General features: G+C 38.6%; 1 protein-coding gene and 1 long non-coding RNA gene across 21 annotated transcripts in view; one reads left to right on the forward strand and one right to left on the reverse strand.

Annotated features, from left to right (window-relative positions):
* The window catches only part of LOC309650789, a 381028-nt gene that overhangs the window by 28119 nt on the left and 330732 nt on the right, over window positions 1–22177 (forward strand). For 4 of the 20 annotated variants that reach the window (XR_014257720.1, XR_014257721.1, XR_014257722.1 and 1 more), the window contains one exon: window positions 8006–8155. The exons of the other annotated variants lie outside the window; for them this stretch is intronic. This is a non-coding gene — a long non-coding RNA (uncharacterized lncRNA). Of the gene's footprint in view, window positions 1–8005; window positions 8156–22177 lie in introns of those variants that run through there. 20 annotated transcript variants of the gene reach the window in all.
* On the reverse strand, window positions 8279–20970 carry LOC309650786 (keratin, type I cytoskeletal 24-like). The gene is given in 12 exon segments (XM_082442541.1): window positions 8279–12032; window positions 12230–12319; window positions 12322–12359; window positions 12568–12650; window positions 12652–12786; window positions 13122–13253; window positions 13389–13544; window positions 13807–13866; window positions 13868–13964; window positions 14339–14421; window positions 15218–15497; window positions 15499–20970. Coding segments are annotated over 12 exon segments (1509 nt in total). The 5' UTR covers window positions 15750–20970; the 3' UTR covers window positions 8279–11928.

A 22177-nucleotide genomic window follows, 5' to 3' on the forward strand; every position in this document is an offset into this window, starting at 1 on the left:
CTTCTATAGTGTATTCAGCTAAAATATTTTTTTCATTTTTAGGATTTCATTTATTTCTAAAAAGAAAAATACTCTTTTCATAACTTGTGACTCCAGTATAAAAATAAGCATGACTTCACGTAGTGTTTCTCTCCTTGGCTTATGTCTTCCATTGTGCCATTGAAGGTAACCATGTCTTAACTTTGTCTGAAGCTGTCGGCTACTAGTTTTATATTGTCAGTCTGCAGCATGAAGCTGGTGTTGTTAATGGTTGCATCTGATATCTGGGAAAGCAGGACACAATAAAGTTGTGTTTGTTACACTCACATTTGTAACTTCTGTGCACTGGTATTTAGCAATGACAATTTCAGGATCTTCAAAGAAATTTTAGATGTATATGATTCTCTAATGACAAATACATTAAATAATTGCCTAAATATTTCTTTATAGCATTTATCTCTTCTTTTGAGAATAAAATAACTGTAGACAATTTACTTAGTTTAATTTCACTTAAGTATTTTGGAGACATTTCTACAATTCCTTCCATAAAATGAACTATATAAAGGTGAGCTAATTAGAAAAAAACCTAATATTGCTAAGAGGTATATTTTGTTGCTTGTTAAATTCCTTAATCTGGTTAAATTGAGAAAAGTGCAGGTATATGTGTAAGATGTTCCTAATCTTTTAATATTTTGTCATTTTTAGTGTAGTTCTTTCATCCAGCAGTAGCAAAGTTTCTTACCTTGTTTTGAAGTTCCTCAATTATCTTGTAATATTTCTTGTAGTTCTGCTTTTCTTCTTGACCATTAGCTCCAGGTCCAAAATTTCTTATACGATGCTTTGATTTTATATTCAAGTATGCTGTTTGCCTGCTCCAGAGCCCCATCTGGTCCAGGTAAACTGTGAAACGGTCATTTAGATTTCTTATCCTATTCTTCTGTCACCTGCTCCCAAGTTGGCACTCCCGAAGTTGGTGGAAAAAGCTCCCCAGAAGCCACCTAAACCACATTTCCCCCCTACAAGTCTTCCTTTCCCTTGACCAGAGACTAATTGCCATAGACTTGATTTTTGGGCAAAGTGTGACATGAAAGGCTTCAACCCTGCAAAACCCAATGCCTCCAGGAGAGTATTGAGAGGAATCAATTAGTAACTCCTTTTAGAGCTGATAAAGTGGATGTTTCATCTCTGATAGAATCACTTTAAGGACTTTTAATGACATCTGTAATACTAAATAATTGTTTTGGTAATTATTTGTTAAATTCCACAGTTTATTTACTTAAAGGCACAGAAAATGCTTTCAGGTATCTATTTTCTAACATTGGAGAAATGGAGCCGAGAATATTTACATGGTGTCAGCCTAGTTAAACTTGTGTTTTCCCATATGGAATTTCTGCCCTCATATGTTTTTCTTATGACTGATTATTACACTTTATTTTCCTTTGGAATTGTATGATAAGTATGCCATCTTTTCAGATGAAGCTATTTGAAATCAACTTTAGGGATTTCTGGTGAAGTAATAGAAAGTGACTGATCCTTAGCCTATGTACCCTGTACAGTAAGTAACAATAAAACGTAGGAAGAGAAAAGGGTCTGATTCATTTTAATAGTCTCTTGTTATGTTTTTCTTGAATTTCGTCAATTGTAGAAAAATAAAATGTTAAGTTTTAAAATTTTCTTAAAGCTTGCCTTGGACTTTCAAAGTGATCAATGCTATCTAATTTTATATTCTTTTTTAATTTTTTGGCCATGCTGCATGGCTTGTGGGATCTTAGTTCCCTAACCAGGGATTGAACCTGGGCCCTTGGCAGTGAAAGCACCAAGTCCTAACCAGTGGATTGCCAGGGAATTCCCTAATTTTATATTCTTAATTTATGAAAGTCTAGGACCCTCAAAAAGTTAAAGTGAAATGGAGGAACTGATACAATATAGTGTTCTGAGTTAGTATTAAACAGCAAACTTGTAGTTTCTCCAGGTTCTTATAAACCTCTGCAGTGGCTGCTTCTTGTTCTGTTTGCAGTTAAATTGACACATGCAGATCCTGAATTGTAGCAGAAATACTCATCTTAGAGATAATAACCATGACATGCTGCACTTCCCCTCCCCCAATTCCTTACTAACATGGAGAAGTCCCTTCCCCCCATGATTTCCATGATAATAACCATGACATGCTGCACTTCCCCTCCCCCAATTCCTTACTAACATGGAGAAGTCCCTTCCCCCCATGATTTCCATATTACAAAGTGTATTTTTCTTCATCTATCTATCTATCTATCTTTATCTATCTATCCATCCATCATCTATCTATCTTTTTTCAGTTTTTTAAAATTGAAGTCAAGTTGATTTACAACGTTGTGTTAATTTCTGCTGTACAGCAAACTGATTCAATTTTATATATATATATATATATATATATATATATATATATATATATACATACACATATATATATTCTTTTTTATATTCTTTTCCATTATGGTTTATCACAGGATATTGAATATTGTTCCCTGTGCTATACAGTAGGACCTTGTTGTGTATCCATTCTGTATATAATAGTTTGCATCTGCTAATCCCAAATTCCCAATTCATCCATCCCCCACCCCCTCCCCCTTGGCAACCACAAGTCTGTTTTCTATGTCTGTGAGTCTGTTTCTGCTTCGTAGTCTGTCTATCTATCTTTAATGAAAGCTGTCCCACTAGAAGGACAATATTTTTGGTCAATAAACTTGGTGTCACTTGATGTTCTCTCTTTCATGGCCTTGGCTTCATTGCACTTAAGGGGAAGCCTGTTCCTGTCTTCAAACACCCTAGTCATCAAATAAACATTCCTTAAAACTTCTGTTAAAGTTGAAACAATTCCACAAAGAATAAAATTTTCAAATGACATATTTAGGAAACATAAATGTCAAGCCGCTATCTGCTATTGGCAAGTGTGGGGCTGCGAGTGTGATAATATCTGCATTTTTAGGTTTTGTGGTTGTTGCTTTTCTTCTAAATGACCCCAAATATATGTAATATGTTGAATAGAGAGTTGAACATATATTATAAAATCTTTCAGGCTGAAAGGATGACCCCCCCAATAAATAAGATTTTGTAAAATAAGTAAAATTTTAAAAGTGAAGTTCTCTGAGTTAAAAACACAAAAGAGAACAAAACATCAGGTGAATGATAAAGTGCCTCTGCAGAAGTCCCCCTCAACAGAGTTGTGGCTGCCAGTTAGAATGTAGTAAAAGAATTACAAAGTCCAGGGACCATCCTCCCTCTGCTCTTGAACCTGGTGTTTAGTTCTGGGTACCATATTTTAGGAGACTATTTAACTACAAGTATGTCCGTTATATCAGCATGTGGTCCAGATAATGAAGAGTAAGGAAACAATGTCACATGAGGCATGGCTAAAGAAATTGGGATTTTTGTTTAGAAAAGAGAAGACACATGGCCATTTAAAAACAGCTCCCAAGGCCTGAACCAGGATCAAATTGCTGAAAGTTACATAGGGAGACAGATCTGGCTCTACATAAAGAAAACTTTTTTAACATTACATCTGTTCTTAAATTGGATGTCCTGACTTACCAAGTCAGGAATTTTCCAAGCTCTGGTCACCTTCAACCGGAGACTTGAGGCCTAGAATCATCCTTCAGGAAGAATTTCTGTTCTGGGTGGGAAGTTGGAATAAAAGTCACCACCTAACTCTTTAAAATTGTGTGATTTTTTTTTTTTTAATTGAAGTATAGTTGATTTACAATGTTGTGTTAGATTCTGGTGTATAGCAAAGTGATTCAGTTATACTATTATATATATTCGTTTTCATTATAATTTATTATAAGATATTGAATATAGTTCCCTGTGCTATACAGAAGGACCTTGTTGTTTATTTATTTTATGTATAGTAGTTTGTATCTGCTAATCCCCAACTCCTAATTTATCTCTCTACCTGCCTCCCCCACTGCCCTTCCCCTTTGGTAACTATAAGTTTGTTTTCTATGTCTGTGAGTCTGTTTCTGTTTTGTAACTAAGTTCATTTGTATCATTAAAATTGTGTGATTTTTTTAAGCTGCTATGATTGTGATAGAAATCATAGGCACTAATATTGGATCTTCAGGGAAACTTTTGGGTGTGGAGCGCCCAGTGGGGAAAGCAAAATGACCTCATTTTGAAATGGTGCAATGGAGCCTTTGTTTGCATAAAAATATGGAGATTTAACAATCTGACTTCTTCATCTTAGGCAAACTAAGAAAACATTATTTGAAGTAATTTATTTCACAGATAGCTGCCAGCAACGAGTAAAGCTAAAAGCGATGTGTATGTCTCTGAAGATGAGGGTGTAAAACTTAATTGACAGAGGTTGTGAGAGCATGAAAAGCTCTTTCCACAAGGTCAGTAAATTCCAGGCACTAATCATCTCAGTTATGCATTGTACAATAGAGGTTTTTCAAGGATAAGAGGGGGATGCTTGGACTATGCTTACATTTCTCAAAACACATGTGTCAGTTCTTTACAAAGTTCCTTGTAAACTTTCCTCACCATCTTATTATAAAAATTTAAGAATGGCTCTTGCTAGGGGCAAGACGGGAATAAAGACACAGACCTACTAGAGAATGAACTTGAGGATATGGGGAGGGGGAAGGGTAAGCTGTGACAAAGTGAGAGAGTGGCACGGACATATATACGCTACCAAACGTAAAATGGATAGCTAGTGGGAAGCAGCCGCATAGCACAGGGAGATCAGCTCAGTGCTTTGTGACCACTTAGAGGGGTGGGATAGGGAGGGTAGGAGGGAGACGCAAGAGGGAAGAGATATGGGAACATATATATATATGTATAACTGATCCACTTTGTTATAAAGCAGAAACTAACACACCATTGTAAAGCAATTATACTCCAATAAAGATGTTAAAAAAAAAAAAAAAGGCTCTTGCTTAGGTTGCATATCATCTGTACTTTTTGTGCATAAAAATTTAGTTTTCAATGAAATATGTGCCTCACCTGTCTCATCCCCCACCTTCGCTGCCAGGGTGAGATTATGAAGCTCCCTTCGAGATGCTGCACTTGACTTTGCCAGGACGCAGCTCCTGTCCTACTTTGTTTATTTATTTATTTTTGGCTGTGTTGGGTCCTCGTTGCTGTGCGAGGGCTTTCTCCAGTTGCAGTGAGCGGGGGCCACTCTTCATCGCGGTGCGCGGGCCTCTTACTGTCGTGGCCTCTCCCACTGCGGAGCACAGGCTCCAGACGCGCAGGCTCAGTAGTTGTGGCTCACGGGCCTAGTTGCTCCGCGGCATGTGGGATCTTCCCAGACCAGGGCTCGAACCCGTGTCCCCTGCATTGGCAGGCAGATTCTTAACCACTGCGCCACCAGGGAAGCCCTCCTGTCCTACTTTGAAAGCTGGTCTTCCCCTGGTTTTGCCCGCTATGAGAAATCCAGCTTCAGTTTAAATGGCCAAAGGGGCATTTAGTATCCTGTTTTCTATTCTGAACTCAGGCTGAGCGCCACCTTTGTTAGTACTTCCCGTCTCCAGCTTTGAAAATTTCCTCCTCTCATCACAGTGGAGAAGTGTTCTGGGAATTTTAAAGCCTGCTTGTTTACTTTAGGTGGGGGAGAAACAGTTCTGGAAAAAAATGGAAATATACACAGTCCTTTTTTGGGTACCTTTTACAGGATGAGGCTACTTTGTGAGTTTAATATAGGAAAAGGTAGACCTTCATTTATGTTGGTGGAGTGGAAAGAACACAGCTTTGGGGATTAGGAAGACAGGCCTTCAGTTTCTAATTCTTCCCCTTACTTGCCCTGTGACTTTGAATAAATGATTTGACCTCTCCAAGCTAGATTTTCTTCATCAGTTAAACAGGAACAGTAATATCTACATCATAGGGTTTGAGGATTAAGTAGAATAAAGCATATAGATACAAGGTATTTATATACATAATAAGCGCTTATGAAATGCAGATTCCTTTTTTCCTCTGAATTCATCTTATATTCCTCTTTTTTGGTTGGCTCGAAAAGTTATTATGCTTGACATCACTTATAACAATGCCAATTTACACTAATTACAGACTTACTAGTTCATTGTAATGCTTTTACATCATGAGTGGAACCACAAACAGTTGCACTTTTTTCTAAGTTACTTTTAAATACAAAAGCAATGCCTACACCATAGACTAAGTCAAGCAGTTAGCAGATGTATTAAGAGAAATTGCACATTCTTCTTCCCTGCCCACACATTCCTCACCAGGCCCGATCAGGTAATCACCGCTAACCTTTTGGTGTGGGCACATTTTTCTATGCTCATACAAACATACAAATACATAAGGTTTACTTTCTCCTGTCCCCCTTTAGTATTTTTTTTTTTTTTTACACAAATGTATTATATGTACTGACTGAGCATTTTGCTTTTTTACTTAAGGAAATATCATAGATATATTACCAGGTTACTACACAAAGATTTAATGCATTCTTTTAAAATTTTTTTTATTTTTTATTGAAGTATAGTTGATTTACAATGTTGTGGTAATTTCTGCTGTACAGCAAAGTGACTCTGTTATACGTATATATACATTCTTTTTGTATATTCTTTTCCATTATGGTTTATCACAGGATATTGAATATAGTTCCCTGTGTTATACAATAGGACCTTGTTGTTTATTTATTTTATATATAATAGTTTGCATATGCTAATCCCAAACTCCCACTTGATCCCTGCCCCTTGGCAACCACAAGTCTGTTCTCTATCTCTGTGAGTCTGTTTCTGTTTAATGCATTCTTTTTAATGGCTATGTTGTATTCCATTGTCTGAATGCACATAGTTTATTCTTTATTGATGGCCATTCAGGCTGTTTCCATGTTTTACTTTTTTAGAAAACAATGCAACAAACACCCTTGCACATACCAGATCTCTGGGTCTAAGGGTATTAAGGAATCTGACAGGTCTTTTTTTTTTTAATATTTATTTTATTTATTTATTTGGTTGCACCAGGTCTTAGTTGCAGCCAGTGGGCTCCTTAATTGTGGCTTGCAGGCTCCTTAGTTGCGCCATGTGAACTCTTAGTCATGGCATGCACATGGGATCTAGTTCCCTGACCAGGGATCGAACCTGGGCCCCCTGCATTGGGAGCGCGGAGTCTTAACCACCGTGCCACCAGGGAAGTTCCTGACAGGTCTTAATTGTTGTCAGATTATGAGAAATGGTCAATCTCTGAGAGAATTCTCAAAGGAATATGTATTAGCTTCCCAAAGGAAGTGGCCTTGTTTTCTTAATTTCTTAGGATACTCCATATCATAACTCTGTATTATATTATAACATATTATCTTGACTGCTGCAGTTTCCTGAAAACAGCTTCCAGATCTTTGGACAAGTTCTGTGGTGGGTAGGCTGGAATACAATACCTGTCTTTGAAACGTCACTGGTCCTTCCCAGCTGACAGCCAACCAGTGTTTCTGGACTGAGTTTGATATTTTTCCTGCTTTCCCACTTCTGGGTGGTTCCTGCCTCCGTTTCAAGAAAGATAATGAAATTCTCCTAAGAGCTGTGAATGATTTCCTGACAAATCGATGTGGAAGTCAATGTAAATTTTTCTATTGTAACTTATAGACATACATTAGTAGGATATTATAACAATACTTTTTTGGGGGTAGTTTTTTCTTTTTCCTTTTAAAGGATGGCTATGGCAATATGACTTTTATTTTATTTAAAAAATTTTTTTAAATTTAGTATTTATTTATTATTTATTTTTGGCTGTGTTGGGTCTTCGTTTCTGTGCGAGGGCTTTCTCTAGTTGCTGCAAGCGGGGGCCACTCTTCATCGCGGTGCGCGGGCCTCTCACTATCGCGGCCTCTCTTGTTGCGGAGCACAGGCTGCAGACGTGCAGGCTCAGTAGTTGTGGCTCACGGGCCTAGTTGCTCCGCGGCATGTGGGATCTTCCCAGACCAGGGCTCGAACCTGTGTCCCCTGCATTAGGCAGGCAGATTCTCAACCACTGCGCCACCAGGGAAGCCCCCATGACTTTTATTTTTGTAATTTGTTTTGCTTCTCTGTAGATCTTCTGAACACTACCCAGTGCTGTTGCATCACGGAGAAGCAAGCAGAAGTCATGTAATGAACATCCCCTTGTAGTTTTGTAATGAGCACTCATGTGCTTTCCTGTTCCTTGTGGTTCAGTCAGCAAAATAAACACTTTCTCACGCCTCTCTCTGTCTCTAGGAGTCTATGCATTTTACACATGCTAGATCTGTGATGCACTTTGGGCTTGTCCTTTATATGCCATTTGAATACTAACGTTAAAAAAAAAGTGGTTGAAAACTAGTGGTTACCAGTGGGGAGGAGGGGCAATAGAGGGGTGGGGGAGTGGGAGGTACAAACTATTGGCTGTAAGATAGGCTCAAGGATGTATATTGTACAACGTGGGGAATAGAGCCAATATTTTGTAGTAACTGTGAATGGAAAGTAACCTTTAAAAATTATATAAAAATAACCCAAAAGAAAAAGAGATGGTAATTATGTGACATGATGGAGGTGTTAGCTAAGGCTATGGGGGTCATCATTTTGCAATGGTAAATGTATCAAATGTATACATTGTACACCCTAAACTTACACAAGGTTGTATGTCAATTATGTCTCAATAAAGCTGGGGGAAAAAAAGAAAAAAAAGTGTGACCAATACATGCCACGATATCAACAGTGGTTATGTTAGATAGTGGGGTTATGAGGGATTTTAATTTTCTTCTTTTAATTTGCATTTTCTAAACTGTCTTCAATAAATATAAATTACTTTTATAATAAGAAAAAAGTGTTATCTCAATGTTTGCTTCTTTCCACTGGATCATTTTATATTGACATTGATATTAAAAATGAGTAAATGTTTTTAAAAGAGCTTGACCAGTATTTCCTGTTCTTCAGGTGTCATATTTGAGCTGCTGATAATTTTTTTAAGTGATTTATTACTTGCAGTATTTTGTTACTTGAGGAGATTGTTTGGAGGCTATTACTTGAGCTATGTTCTGGGTGATTTATATTCATCACTCTGTCTCCTCTTGTAGGTCTTTTGAACACTGTCTAATTCTGTGACTTCATGAAGCAAGTTTAGGCTACTTTCTACAGGGTCTCAAATCCTTTGGATGTTTCCTCTTCTCTTCCTACTATAAACCTTGTCTCTTCTTTCTTTTTTTTTTTTAAATAAATTTATACATTAATTTATTTATTTAGTTTTAGCTGCATTGGTTCTTTGTTGCTGCGTGCGGGCTTTCTCTAGTTGCAGTGATCAGGGGCTACTCTTCATTGCGGTGCGCGGGCTTCTCATTGCAGTGTCTTCTCTTGTTGCAGAGCACGGGCTCTAGGCACGCGGGCTTCAGTAGTTGTGGCACGTGGGCTCAGTAGTTGTGGCACACGGGCTTAGCTGCTCAGCGGCATGTGGGATCTTCCTGGACCGGGGACCGAACCCATGTCCCCCGCATTGGCAGGCAGATTCTTAACCACTGAGCTATCAGGGAAGTCCCTTGTCTCTTGTTTCTAATCTCTGTGAGGATGGATGCCACCTCCAGCATCCTCACTGCTCTTGCCCATTGTCCTTTGAGATAAGGTAAGATAAGATAATGTCAGAAAGACAAGAGGAACCTTATGAATCTCTGGATCAAAGGTCAACAATGAACGTCTATATGCAGGTTGGCATTGGCTCTTCCTTCTTATCCATAAGTCCAACTCTCAGAAAAAAGAAACACATTCCTCTTACTTAAAAGTCGACTGGAGAGCTGAACTTTAGAGTTTCAAAATAAAGCCTATGCCTGTTGTGTGGTTTTAAAATAATTTTAGGGCAGATAATAAGGTGTAACACCCTATCCTTAACATTTTATTCAGCTCTCTAAATAAATTTCACAATCCAAAATGGTTCAATAATTTCAGTTTTTAAAATCGAATGAGCTCATTTTACTGCACATTCTGCTGCATCTCAGTATGTTGGCACCTGTGATCTGGCCCTTTCCATATCTGTAAACAATCATTTAGTACAAATACAGCATCTCAACACATGCGAAGGAAACCCAGAATGAGGGTTTCACCTCAAGATAATTTTCAGAGTAGCCATATACTTTTGCGCTGACATGAGGCTAATATTAGCCGTAAACATAGGTCCCAGGTGGTACAGGACTAGAAGACTGTACGTGGGAAGACTCATGGAGAGAGGCTTTCCCGATGTGACTGTGATGGGGGGCCACATACAGCTGGTTTCCATGTCTGTCCTTCTGTCTTTAATCCAGGCTGAATCAGTGAGTTCATGTTTCTTAACTTTTCAGTAGAGGAGAAACATCCAAGGTCTAATTTGCTGTAATGCTTTGATGGGAAACATATGTTTGACTTAAGACAGTATTGCTCTTTTTCTCTGAATAGTGGTTGATGCTTAGCTATTAACTTCATTCTGTGGTTACGGAGTGCCTACAGATTCATTTTTTTATGTTTTATTCAATGTGCCTAGAGGAAAACAAACTACATTATTTGGTTGTTTTTATTATTAAGGTTTGATACTCTCATGCAGCTCTTATTGATTTTATATTTGAAGGTACAATTTACATGAATTACATTCAGGTTTACTCTTTTGTAATTTTTAATTTGGGTTTTTATGCCAAGTCCCATGTCCTTTTCTTAAGGACTGGCTTGTGGGATTGATGATCTGATTTGTGGTCTGGTCATATTAAATTCCTTGAGTGGGAAAGTCCTTACCCAGCCTGGCTTTGTCCTTTGCCTGTTTCTTCCTGAGACTGACCTGTACCACCCGCTACCCTACTTTAACAGGCTTCGTTTCCCAAGCAAGACAAGACAGAGCTCTGTGGACCACCCATGGGGTAAAAGACTTCAGCAATGGAGAGTGGGAATAGGAAACACCAGCTTGGCTAAGTGACAATTTTTGGTTAGAGGTGTGGCTAGATTTGACAAGGGAGCAAATATCTGAGCATCTCTTCCGTTTGGGACTTTCAAGGGTTTTGGAAATCTGGCACCATATCACATATCCCATCTTCCTTCCCAAGACTTTTATTTTGACCAGTCTCCTAAATGCTCTGCAAACATGCACTGTCAGATTCCTGTGGCACTTCTGGTGGATACTGTGGAATCAAGCCCTTCACTGTTAACATCCTGTATTGTCTGCTATCTTCTTTGTGTTTTTAGCTTTCCTCTCCATCTAAAATGTAAGCTTCTTGAAGTAGGAGGTATATCTTATGTTTCTTTTTTTAAAATTAACTAATTAATTAATTAATTTTGGCTGCACCGGGTCTTAGTTGCGGCATGTGGGATCTAGTTCCCTGACCAGGGATCGAACCCGGGCTCCCTGCACTGGGAGAGCAGAGTCTTACCCACTGGACTACCAGGGAAGTCCCTTATGTTTCTTTTTATCTCATGAAATACTCAGTTCAGTGATGGACATAAAGAAACTAGACATTAATTAATTATAGACTGATTATTCAATCTCATCTTTTTTGGTGGGCTAAGCTGTTGGCTGTAGTTTTAGGGACACTGAGGTCTAATTTCAGCTATCACTGAGTTCTAATGTGATGTTAAAATTTCCCACATACAAAATGGCTATAATTTTCATTCTCATGAAGAAGACACTATGTAAATAATGAATAATGTGTACATTATTATTTGTAACGATAGTGCAGCTAGATCATAATCTAGAGCTTCATTTCTGGGTAAAATATTGCATTTCTTTAAAAAAATTCAGAAATAATTTAGTTGACTTGCAAAAGTAAATTTATTGAAGCATAGAAACAATTAGAGCAAAGCTGTCATTTCAACTTTTTCAAGAAAATTCTAACAAGAAAAGAAAAAGATGCAGAAAAATTGGTTAGTCATCTATTTCTGTATGGAAACTTTTTCCCGAAGTTATCCGGAAAGATGGCTAGATTGATGCAACTTCTTCATTCGTGTCTTTTAGATTTTTTTCTCTGAAGGACACTTTTGTTGATCTGGAAATTGCCTATTTCAGTTTCACCTCAGAAACATTGCTGACTTGAGATGAGACAACTTTGCCATCCACCACCTCCTCTACGATGGTCTTAGTCATTCTAGTCTTGCTTGGATCTGAAAATCAAAGAATCACAATGTCAGCCTGGAAACTGTCACAGAAACATAGATCAGGAGAAATCCAAATGCATTCACTGAGTATGTTCTGTCTGGGTAAGATGACGTGAACACTAGTATACACTTTTTATATGACAGCAATGTGTGCCTTTACGTTTCAATTATAAAATTATCAGGAACATGAAAAAAAAATCTACATCTTCCTTGGACAGAACAGCTTCCAGATCTTGAGTCACTAGATGTGGATGAATCCCTGGATCCGGTGTTTCTGGACCCCGTGTTTCTGATCCCGAGTTTCTAAAATTAGATCCTCCAAAACCAGAACCACTGGAGAAAAAAAGAATTGTTTTCCTTTGCAGTTTGCAAAGGCAGGAGAAACCCTCCATGCAGAGGGCTCTTTCCCATGAAGGCAGCTGTCATTTGATTGGACTCTCTTACTTTATAAATACAGGTCTGGTCCCCAAACCCCTTTTTGGTTTCATAATGTAAATACACACCAAGGTCTGCGTTTAGCATGTTCCTGCCTTTCATTTACCCTCCTTCTCCATCAAGCAGGCGGTGGTAGGTATCAATCTCCATCTCCAGGCGGGTCTTGATGTCCAACAGCTGCTCATACTCTTGTGTTCTGGCATTCAGTCTCACCCGGGATCTGGCAGATCTGCTCCTCCAGGCTGCTGATCTGCATCTGAATTTGTGACAGCTGTGCCATGTAGCCAGCCTCCGTGTCAGCCAAGGTCCCTACCAGGGAGCTTTTCTAAGGGAAAAAGCAAATAAAAATTTCATGATGAAAATAAATCATTGGATGATTAAAAAAATACATTTTATAAGATACTAGGAGAAATGCACTTTCCATGAGTTACAACCTCTATTGCTCTATCATTGCTTCCTTAATTTTTGCTGCCATTACTTTTAAAAAATGAAATCTTTTGTGGAAATAGATATATTACTTTTAACTGGAATGTCTTATGCTTTCGACAACCGCAATACAGTCCTCCCTAATCCTGCTTTTATTATGTGCCAAGTGGAACATCTTGGCAAAGAAAACCGAATCGCTCCATTGGAGATTTTTGCAAAGCGCTTTGCACAAACCATGGCCAGCTGGGACTGCAGCTCAATTTCCAGGGCTTGCAGAGTGCGTTTCAGTTCTGTGATCTCATTCTTGGTGGAACTGGCTGACCTGGCATCAGCATTGGTAGAGATCTGTGCTTGCAGAGATGCGCTCTAAATACAAATAAAATGCAGTCTCGTTGCAGGCTGATGATGAGATGAGGCTGATGAGATGGGGCTGATGAGATGAGCGGAAGTGGCGCGTGTGTGGCTGCGGGCAGGGCTCGGAGGCTCAGGGTGATGATCTACCTGCTTGTTGAACTGCTCTTCAGCCTCGCGGCGGTTCTGCTCAGCGAGCTCCCCATACTGTGCCCTCATGTCATTCAGTAACTTAGTCAGGTCTGTCCCTGGGTTCAGTTCTACGGTCACATCCCCTCCGGAGCTTCCTTGCATACTCTTCATTTCCTAGCATGAAGGGAAAATAGACCAGAGTGATGAAAACTGAAAAGCAATGACTTCCTAAAATGTGCTTAAGCCAACAAAAAGTTGAAACTAGGACATGAAGGGAAAAAAGAACCCAACAAATTCACATATAATTTTCTCATCATTACTTTTCTCCCCCTGTTATAGAAGTTGGAAATCCATCCAGATGGAATTTACTGTCATAGAACGGATGTGGGGGAAACTCTGTAGGCCAGAGTCATTTAATCGTGGACCGTGTTCCTACCTCCTGGTGGTTCTTCTTCAGGAAGGCCAGCTCCTCTGTGAGGCTTTCAATCTGCATCTCCCAAGTCAGAGCGAGTCATGGTCAGGTCAACCAGGACTTTCCGCAGGCCATTGATGTCAGCCTCCACGGTCTGCCGGAGATGCAGCTCGTTCTTGTATCTGGAAGGGTACCGTACAGCCCATTTCAAAGAGTACAGTCCATTCTTACATATTCAAGAAAATATTTTTCCCCTGAGCAATTTGATCATTGAAGGCTAAGTTTTCTCTTAGGGGTTTTTCCCTTGTAAAGAAAAATCTGAGCCTTACATTAATTCTATTGATGGCCAATATTTTTGATAACAAAAATTTCATCCTGAAATTGCCTTTCTTTTCTTGTTGGTGGAGTGATGGTTTTTAAAATGTACCCTTGGGATGTTTGTGAATTCAGGTCTTGATCCCCTAAAAGGTTTCTTTAAAATTTAGAGTAAACTAAGCCAAGGGATTGAATTTTATTTCCCCTAGGACGTTTGTTTTCAAGTCTTCATTTTTCTTACTTCCGTCTGAAGTCATCAGCAGTCAGTCTGGCATTGTCAATTTGCAGAACAATCCCAGCATTTTCAATAGTGGCAGTAAGGATCTAGAAAAGACAATAATAGTGAATAAATCATGGATGCTTTTTACCTGTGTCTACATGCCCACCTGTGAGAGTAGATGTCTCCTGAGTTAGCTTTTAAAGGTGAATTGCTTTGAAAATTTGCTTAGTAGTGACACCTGCATTGATAATCCTAATGTATTTAGATATCTTTCTGCAAAAATTGACAGCTTGCACATTTATTGGAATGGGCATGGAACATTGTTTTACAGAACACAATCCTCTGAATATTTCTGCTGCTTTGCAAGATCAGTTGTTCTATGGGCTCTTTCAGAAACAGTGTGAAACATGAATTCCACTTCCAAAAAAGTCTTTAAAAATATACTTCCCATACAACCGTGGCTAAACATTTTAGATTCCACCACATTCTCATACAATATTTGCACCAGATTTTCTAGGAAGAAAAATAGTTGTAAGACTATTTAAATCTAGCAAGACACTAAAATACGTCAACCTGCCAGAATTTATCATGAAATAATTAGATGAAGCTTGTGTCAACTCATAGCCATCACTGTTATGTTAATTAGCTACCTGGCATTGTATAAATTTTACTCTTATGTAGAAACACTCAAATGTAAGATGCAAACAAAATTAATATGGTTGGATGTCATGTATACAATACTGTCGTAGTTAAAGCACACCAAGTCCCATTTTACATATACAACAAAACAAATATATTTTCAAATAATTCCTTGATTTAAATTCATCATTATGGTCCATGATCTGAATACATGGGAAAGCTACAGAAGTAATAGAAATTCAGCCATGGCTAGTGTCTCACCTGATTCCTAAGATCTTCAATGATTGGATAGTATTTGCTGTAATCTCTTCCAGCTCCACCGTCTCCAGACCCAGGCCCAAATTTGTCATACCACTCCTTGATTTTGTTCTCCAGATCAGCGTTGGCCTCCTCCAGGACTCTGACTTTGTCTAGGTAATTGGCTAGCCAGTCATTGAGGTTCTGCATGGTTTGCTTTTCACCTGCAGAGAAAAGCCCCCCATGGCCAACACCACCACCCATACCACCACCATAGCTGTAGAAGCCTCTGCTAGCACCCCCCGCCGAATTCAGCACCTCCACCAAAGCCAATCCCAGAGCCTGAAGCTCCTCCCAAACTGCCCCCTATTGAGCAGCTACCAAAACCCCCTCCAAAGCTGCCTCCAAAGCCCCTGCTGGAGCCCCGACTCAGACCACAGCTGCCGGCCCCTCTTCGGAATCCCCAGGCAGAGCCTCCCCCAAGACTGCATCTGCTTCCGCTGCTGAAGCTGCTGCCACCAGACCTGGAGGAGGACACGCGAGATGAGCAAGACATGGTGTTCCTGCAAAGGGTTGGTTTGTCCAGGTGAGGAGGAGAGGTGATCGGGAAGAGCCTATTTGCAAGCTGCCTTTTTGGCCCTTATATACATACTTTTAGGGTGTTCCTTTTCCATGTCAGTTCTTAATCCCTGTTACCCTTTTGCTCATCCTCAATTGGATATATATTTTTTTCCTCCCGAATCCACTCTACTGGCTCTTTTTCTGAAGCTGGGTCAGAGCCTCGGGGCATTTACTATATCAAGAAAAAAGGAAAAAAAAAAAGGTGGAGCAAAGCAAAAAAAATTATTTTTTCAGAATTATAGTTTTAATCTTTCAGAGGTTTTGATGAGTGATCATTCTTTTCTGAAAGAGCAATTCTGTTAAATTTGCTTCATGATTTCCCAGTTGCACAGCACATCCCCAGATTAACAGATGTAATTAAAATACTTAATATGACCAGAATGGAAATTTCCCATCAAACTTGTGACTTTTTGTTCATATTGTTCTCTTAAAGTTGAAATGAGCTTTAGCATCAGCATTTGTTTCAGATTTACTTAATTGTCCTTCTCTGTGATTACTTCAATCAGCATATTTTTAAGGTTGTTGAAGTTTGCGATTTTAGATGATTGTGCTACAAAGATGCTTTTCTTTCTGATTGAATTTGAGTCTGATATAATGATACCAACTTCCTTCTTTAGAATCAAATCTTAAGAAACGAAGAGATAATGTTGATTTCGTTGATAACTGGAGAAGGGGATCTGAGTCACTTCTTTTAAAATTTATTTATTATTTTTTTGGCTGTGCCACAGGGCATATGGGATCTTAGTTCCCCGACCAGGGATTGAACCCATGCCCCCAGCAGTGGAAGCACAGGGTCCTAACTACTGGACGGCCAGGGAATGCCCTAAATTTATTTTATTTAAAAAAATTTTATATGAATCACTTTTTAAAAATAGATCTTTATTGGAGTATAACTGCTGCACAATACTGTGTTAGTTTCTGTTGTACAACAAAGCGAATCAGCCATATGCATACGTATGTCCCCATATCCCCTCCCTCTTGAGCCTCCCTCCCACCCTCCCTATCCCACCCCTCTAGGTCATTGCAAAGCACAGAGCTGATCTCCCTGTGCTATGCTGCTGCTTCCCACTAGCTATCTGTTTTACATTCAGCAGTGTACATATGTCGATGCTACTCTCACTTTGCCCCAGCTTCCCCCTCCCCCACCCCGTGCCCTCAAGTCCATTCTCTACGTCTATGTCTTTATTCCTGCCCTGCCCCTAGGTTCGTTAGTACCTTTTTTTTTTTTTTTTTTAGATTCCATATATATGTGTTAGCATATGGTATTTGTTTTTCTCTTTCTGACTTACTTCACTCTGTATGACAGACTTTACATCCATCCACCTCACTACAAATAACTCAGTTTCATTTCTTTTTATGGCTGAGTAATATTCCATTGTATATATGTGCCACATCTTCTTTATCCATTCATCTGTTGATGGACATTTAGGTTGGTTCCATGTCCTGGCTATTGTAAACAGTGCTGCAATGAACATTGTGATTCATGTCTGTTTTTGAATTATGGTTTTCTCTGGGTATATGCCCAGTAGTGGGATCGCTGGGTCATATGGTAGTTCTATTTTTAGTATTTCAAGGAAACTTCATACTGTTCTCCATAGTGGTTGTATCAACTTACATTCTCACCAACAGTGCAGGAGCGTTCCCTTTTCACCACACCCTTTCCAGCCTTTATTGTTTCTAGACTTTTTGATAATGGCCATTCTGACAGGTGTGAGGTGATACCTCATTGTAGTTTTGATTTGCATTTCTCTAATAATTAATGATGTTGAGCATCTTTTCATATGCCTCTTGGCCATCTGTATGTCTTCTTTGGTGACATGTCTATTTAGGTCTTCTGCCCATTTTTTAATTGAATTGTTTATTTCTTTGATACTGAGCTCCATGGGCTGTTTGTATATTTTGGAGAATAATCCTTTGTCCGTTGTTTCATTTGCAAATATTTTCCCCCATTCTGAGGGTTGTCTTTTCCTCTTGTTTATGGTTTCCTTTGCTGTGCAAAAGCTTTGACGTTTCATTAGGTCCCATTTGTTTATTTTTGTTTTTATTTCCATTACTCTAGGAGGTGGGTCAAAAAAGATCTTGTTGTGGATTATGTCAGAGTGCTTTTCCTATGTCTTCCTCTAAGAGTTTTATAGTGTCTGGTCTTACATTTAGGTCTTTAATCCATTTGGAGTTTATTTTTGTGTATGGTGTTAGGGAGTGTTCTAATTTCATTCTTTTACATGTAGCTGTCCAGTTTTCCCAGCACCACTTACTGAAGAGGCTGTCTTTTCTCCATTGTACGTTCTTGCTTCCTTTGTCATAAATTAGGTGACCATATGTGCTTGGGTTTATCTCTGGGCTTTCTACTCTGTACCATTGATCTATATTTCTGTTTTTGTGCCAGTACCATACTGTCTTGATTACTGTAGCTTTGTAGTAGAGTTTGAAGTCAGGGAGCCTGTTTCCTCCAGCTCCGTTTTTCTTTCTCAAGATTGCTTTGGCTATTCAGGGTCTTTTGTGTTTCTATACGAATTGTAAAACTTTTTGTTTGAATTCTATGAAGAATGCCATTGATAGTTTGATAGGGATTGCATTGAATCTGTAGATTGCTTTGGGTAGTATAGTCATTTTCACAATATTGATTCTTCCAATCCAAGAACATGGTATATTTCTCCATCTGTTTATGTCATCTTTGATTTCTTTCATCAGTGTTTTATAGTTTTCTGAGTACAGGTCTTTTGCCTCCTTAGGTAGGTTTTTTCCTAGGTATTTTATTCTTTTTGTTTTGATGGTAAATGGGTTTGTTTCCTTAATTTCTCTTTCTGATTTTTCATTGTTAGTGTATAGGAATGCCAGAGATTTCTGTGCATTAATTTTGTATCCTGCAATCTTACCAAATTCATTGGTTAGTTCTAGTAGTTTTCTGGTGGCATCTTTAGGATTTTCTATGTATAGTATCATGTCATCTGAAAACAGTGACAGTTTTACTTCTTTTCCAATCTATATTCCTTTTATTTCTTTTGCTTCTCTGATTGCCATGGCTAGGACTTCCAAAACTATGTTGAATAAGAGTGGCGAGAGTGGACATCCTTGACTTGTTCCTGATCTTAGTAGAAATGCTTTCAGTTTTTCACCATTGAGTATGATGCTTGCTGTGGGTTTGTCATATGTGGCCTTTTATTATATTGAGGTAGATTCCCTCTATGCCCATTTTCTGGAGAGTTTTTATCATAAATGGTGTTGAATTTTGTCAAAAGCTTTTTCTGCATCTATTGAGATGATCATATGGTTTTTATTCCTTAATTTGTTAATTTGGTGTACCACATTGATTGTTTTGTGTATATTGAAGAATCCTTGCATCCCTGGGATAAATCCCACTTGATCATGGTGTATGATCCTTTTAATATGTTGTTTGATTCTGTTTGCTAGTATTTTGTTCAGGGTTTTTGCATCTATGTTCATCAGTGATATTGGTCTATAATTTTCTTTTTTTGTGATATTTTTGTCTGGTTTTGGTGTCAGGGTGATGGTGGCCTCGTAGAATGAATTTGGGAGTGTTCCTCCCTCTGCAATTTTTTGGAAGAGTTTAAGAAGGATAGGTGTTAGCTCTTCTCTAAATGTTTGATAGAATTCACCTGTGAAGCCATCTGGTCCTGGGCTTTTGTTTTTTGGAAGATTTAAAATTACAGTTTCAATTTCATTACTTGTGATAGGTCTGTTTATATTTTCTAATTCTTCCTGGTTCAGTCTTGGAAAACTGTACCTTTCCAAGAATTTGTCCATTTCTTCGTGGTTGTCCATTTTATTGGGATATAGTTGTTTGTAGTAGTCTTTTATAATCCTTTGTATTTCTGCAGAGTCAGTTATGATTTCTCCTTTTTCATTTCTAATTTTATTGATTTGCATCCTCTCCCTTTTTTTCTTGATGAGCCTGGCTAAGGGTTTATCAATTTTGTTTATCTTCTCAAAGAACCAACTTTTAGTTTTATTGATCTTTGCTATTGTTTTCTTTGTTTCTATTTCATTTTTTTCTTCTCTGATCTTTATGATATCTTTCCTTCTACTGACTTCGGGTTTTCATTGTCTTTCTTTCTCTAGTTGCTTTAGGTGTAGGGTTAGATTGTGTATCTGAGATTTTTCTTGTTTCGTGAGGTGAGATTGAATTGCTATAAACTTCCCTCTTAGAACTGCTTTTGTGTCATTGTGTTTTCATTGTCATTTGTTTTTATGTATTTTTTAATTTCCTCTTTGATTTCTTCAGTGATCTCTTGGTTATTTAGTAGTGCACTGTTTAGCCTCCATGTATTTGTGGTTTTTACAGTTTTTTTCCTGTAATTGATTTCTAATCTCATAGTGTTGCGGTCAGAAAAGATGCTTGATATGATTTCAATTTTCTTAAATTTTCTGAGGCTTGATTTGTGACCCAAGATGTGATCTATCCTGGAGAATGTTCTGTGTGCACTTGAGAAGAAAGTGTATTCTGCCACTTTTGGGTGGAATGTTCTATAAATATCAATTAAATCTATCTGGTCTATTGTGTCATCTAAAGCTTGTGTTTCCTTATTTATTTTCTGTTTGGATGATCTGTCCATTGGTGTAAGTGGGGTGTTAAAGTCCCCTACTATTATTGTGTTACTGTCGATTTCCCCTTTATGGTTGTTAGCATTTGCCTTATGTATTGAGGTGCTCCTGTGTTGGGTCCATAAACATTTATAATTGTTGTATCTTCTTCTTGGATTGATCCCTTGATCATTATGTAGTGTCCTTCCTTATCTCTTGTAACAGTCTTTATTTTAAAGTCTATTTTATCTGATATGAGTATTGCTACTCCAGCTTTCTTTTGATTTCCATTTGCATGGAATATCTTTTTCCATCCCTTCACTTTCAGTCTGTATGTATCCCTTGGTCTGAAGTGGGTCTCTTGGTGACAACATATATTATGGGTCTTGCTTTTGTATCCATTCAGCCAGTCTGTGTCTTTTGGTTGGGGCATTTAATCCATTTACATTCAAGATTATTATTGATATGTATGTTCCTATTACCATTTTCTTAATTGTTTTGGGTTTTCTTTTGTAACATCTTTACTGGAGTGTAATTGCTTTACACTAGTGTGTTAGTTTCTGCTGTATAACAAAGTGAATCAGCTATACATATACGTACATCCCCATATCTCCTCCCTCTTGCGTCTCCCTCCCACCCTCCCTATCCCACCCCTGTAGGTGGACACAAAGCACTGAGCTGATCTCCCTGTGCTATGTGGCTGCTTCCCACTAGCTATCTATTTTACATTTGGTAGTGTATATATGTCCATGCCACTCTCTCACTTTGTTTGGGTTTGTTTTTGTGTGTCTTTTTCTTCTCTTGTGTCTCCCACCGAGAGAAGTTTCTTTAGCATTTGTTGTAAAGCTGGTTTGGTTGTGCTGACTTCTCTTAGCTTTTGCTTGTCTGAAAAGCTTTTGACTTCTCCATCAAATCTGAATGAGATCCTTGCTGGGTAGAGTAATCTTGGTTGTAGGTTTTGCTCTTTCATCACTTTAAGTATATCCTACCACTCCCTTCTGGCCTGCAGAGTTTCTGCTGAAAAATCAGCTGATAACCTTATGGGGAGTCCTTTGTATGTTATTTTCTGTTTTTCCCTTGCTGCTTTTAATATTTTTTCATTGAATTTAATTTTTGTTAGTTTGATTGATATGTGTCTTGGTGTGTTTTTCCTAGGGTTTATCCTGTATGGGACTCTCTGTGTTTCCTGGACTTGGGTGACTATTTCCTTTCCCATGTTAGGGAAGTTTTCCACTATAATCTCTTCAAATATTTTCTCAGACCCTTTCTTTTTCTCTTCTTCTTCTGGGACCCCCTATAGTTCGAATGTTGGTGCATTTAGTGTTGTCCTGGAGGTCTCTGAGATTGTCTTCAATTCTTTTTTTTTTAAAGGGAACGCTATTTATTTATTTGGCTGTGTTGGGTCTTTGTTTCTGTGCGAGGGCTTTCTTTAGTTGCGGTGAGCAGGGGCCACTCTTAATCGCGGTAAGCAGGCCTCTCACTGTCATGGCCTCTCTTGTTGCAGAGCACAAGCTCCAGACACGCAGGCTCAGTAGTTGTGGCTCATGGGCCTAGTTGCTCCACAGCATGTGGGATCTTCCCAGACCAGGGCTTGAACCTGTGTCCCCTGCATTGGCAGGCAGATTCTCAACCACTGTGCCACCAGGGAAGCCCTTCAATTCTTATCATTCTTTTTTCTTTATTCTGCTCCTTGGCAGTTATTTCCACCATTTTGTCTTCCAGCTCACTTATTCGTTCTTCTGCCTCAGGTATTCTATTACTGATTCCTTCTAGTGTATTTTTCATTTCAGTTATTGTGTTGTTCATGTCTGTTTGTTTGTT

Source organism: Balaenoptera physalus (assembly GCF_965194825.1).
Source record: "Balaenoptera physalus genome assembly, chromosome: 20".
In the NCBI taxonomy this organism is placed as follows: Eukaryota; Metazoa; Chordata; class Mammalia; order Artiodactyla; family Balaenopteridae; genus Balaenoptera; species Balaenoptera physalus.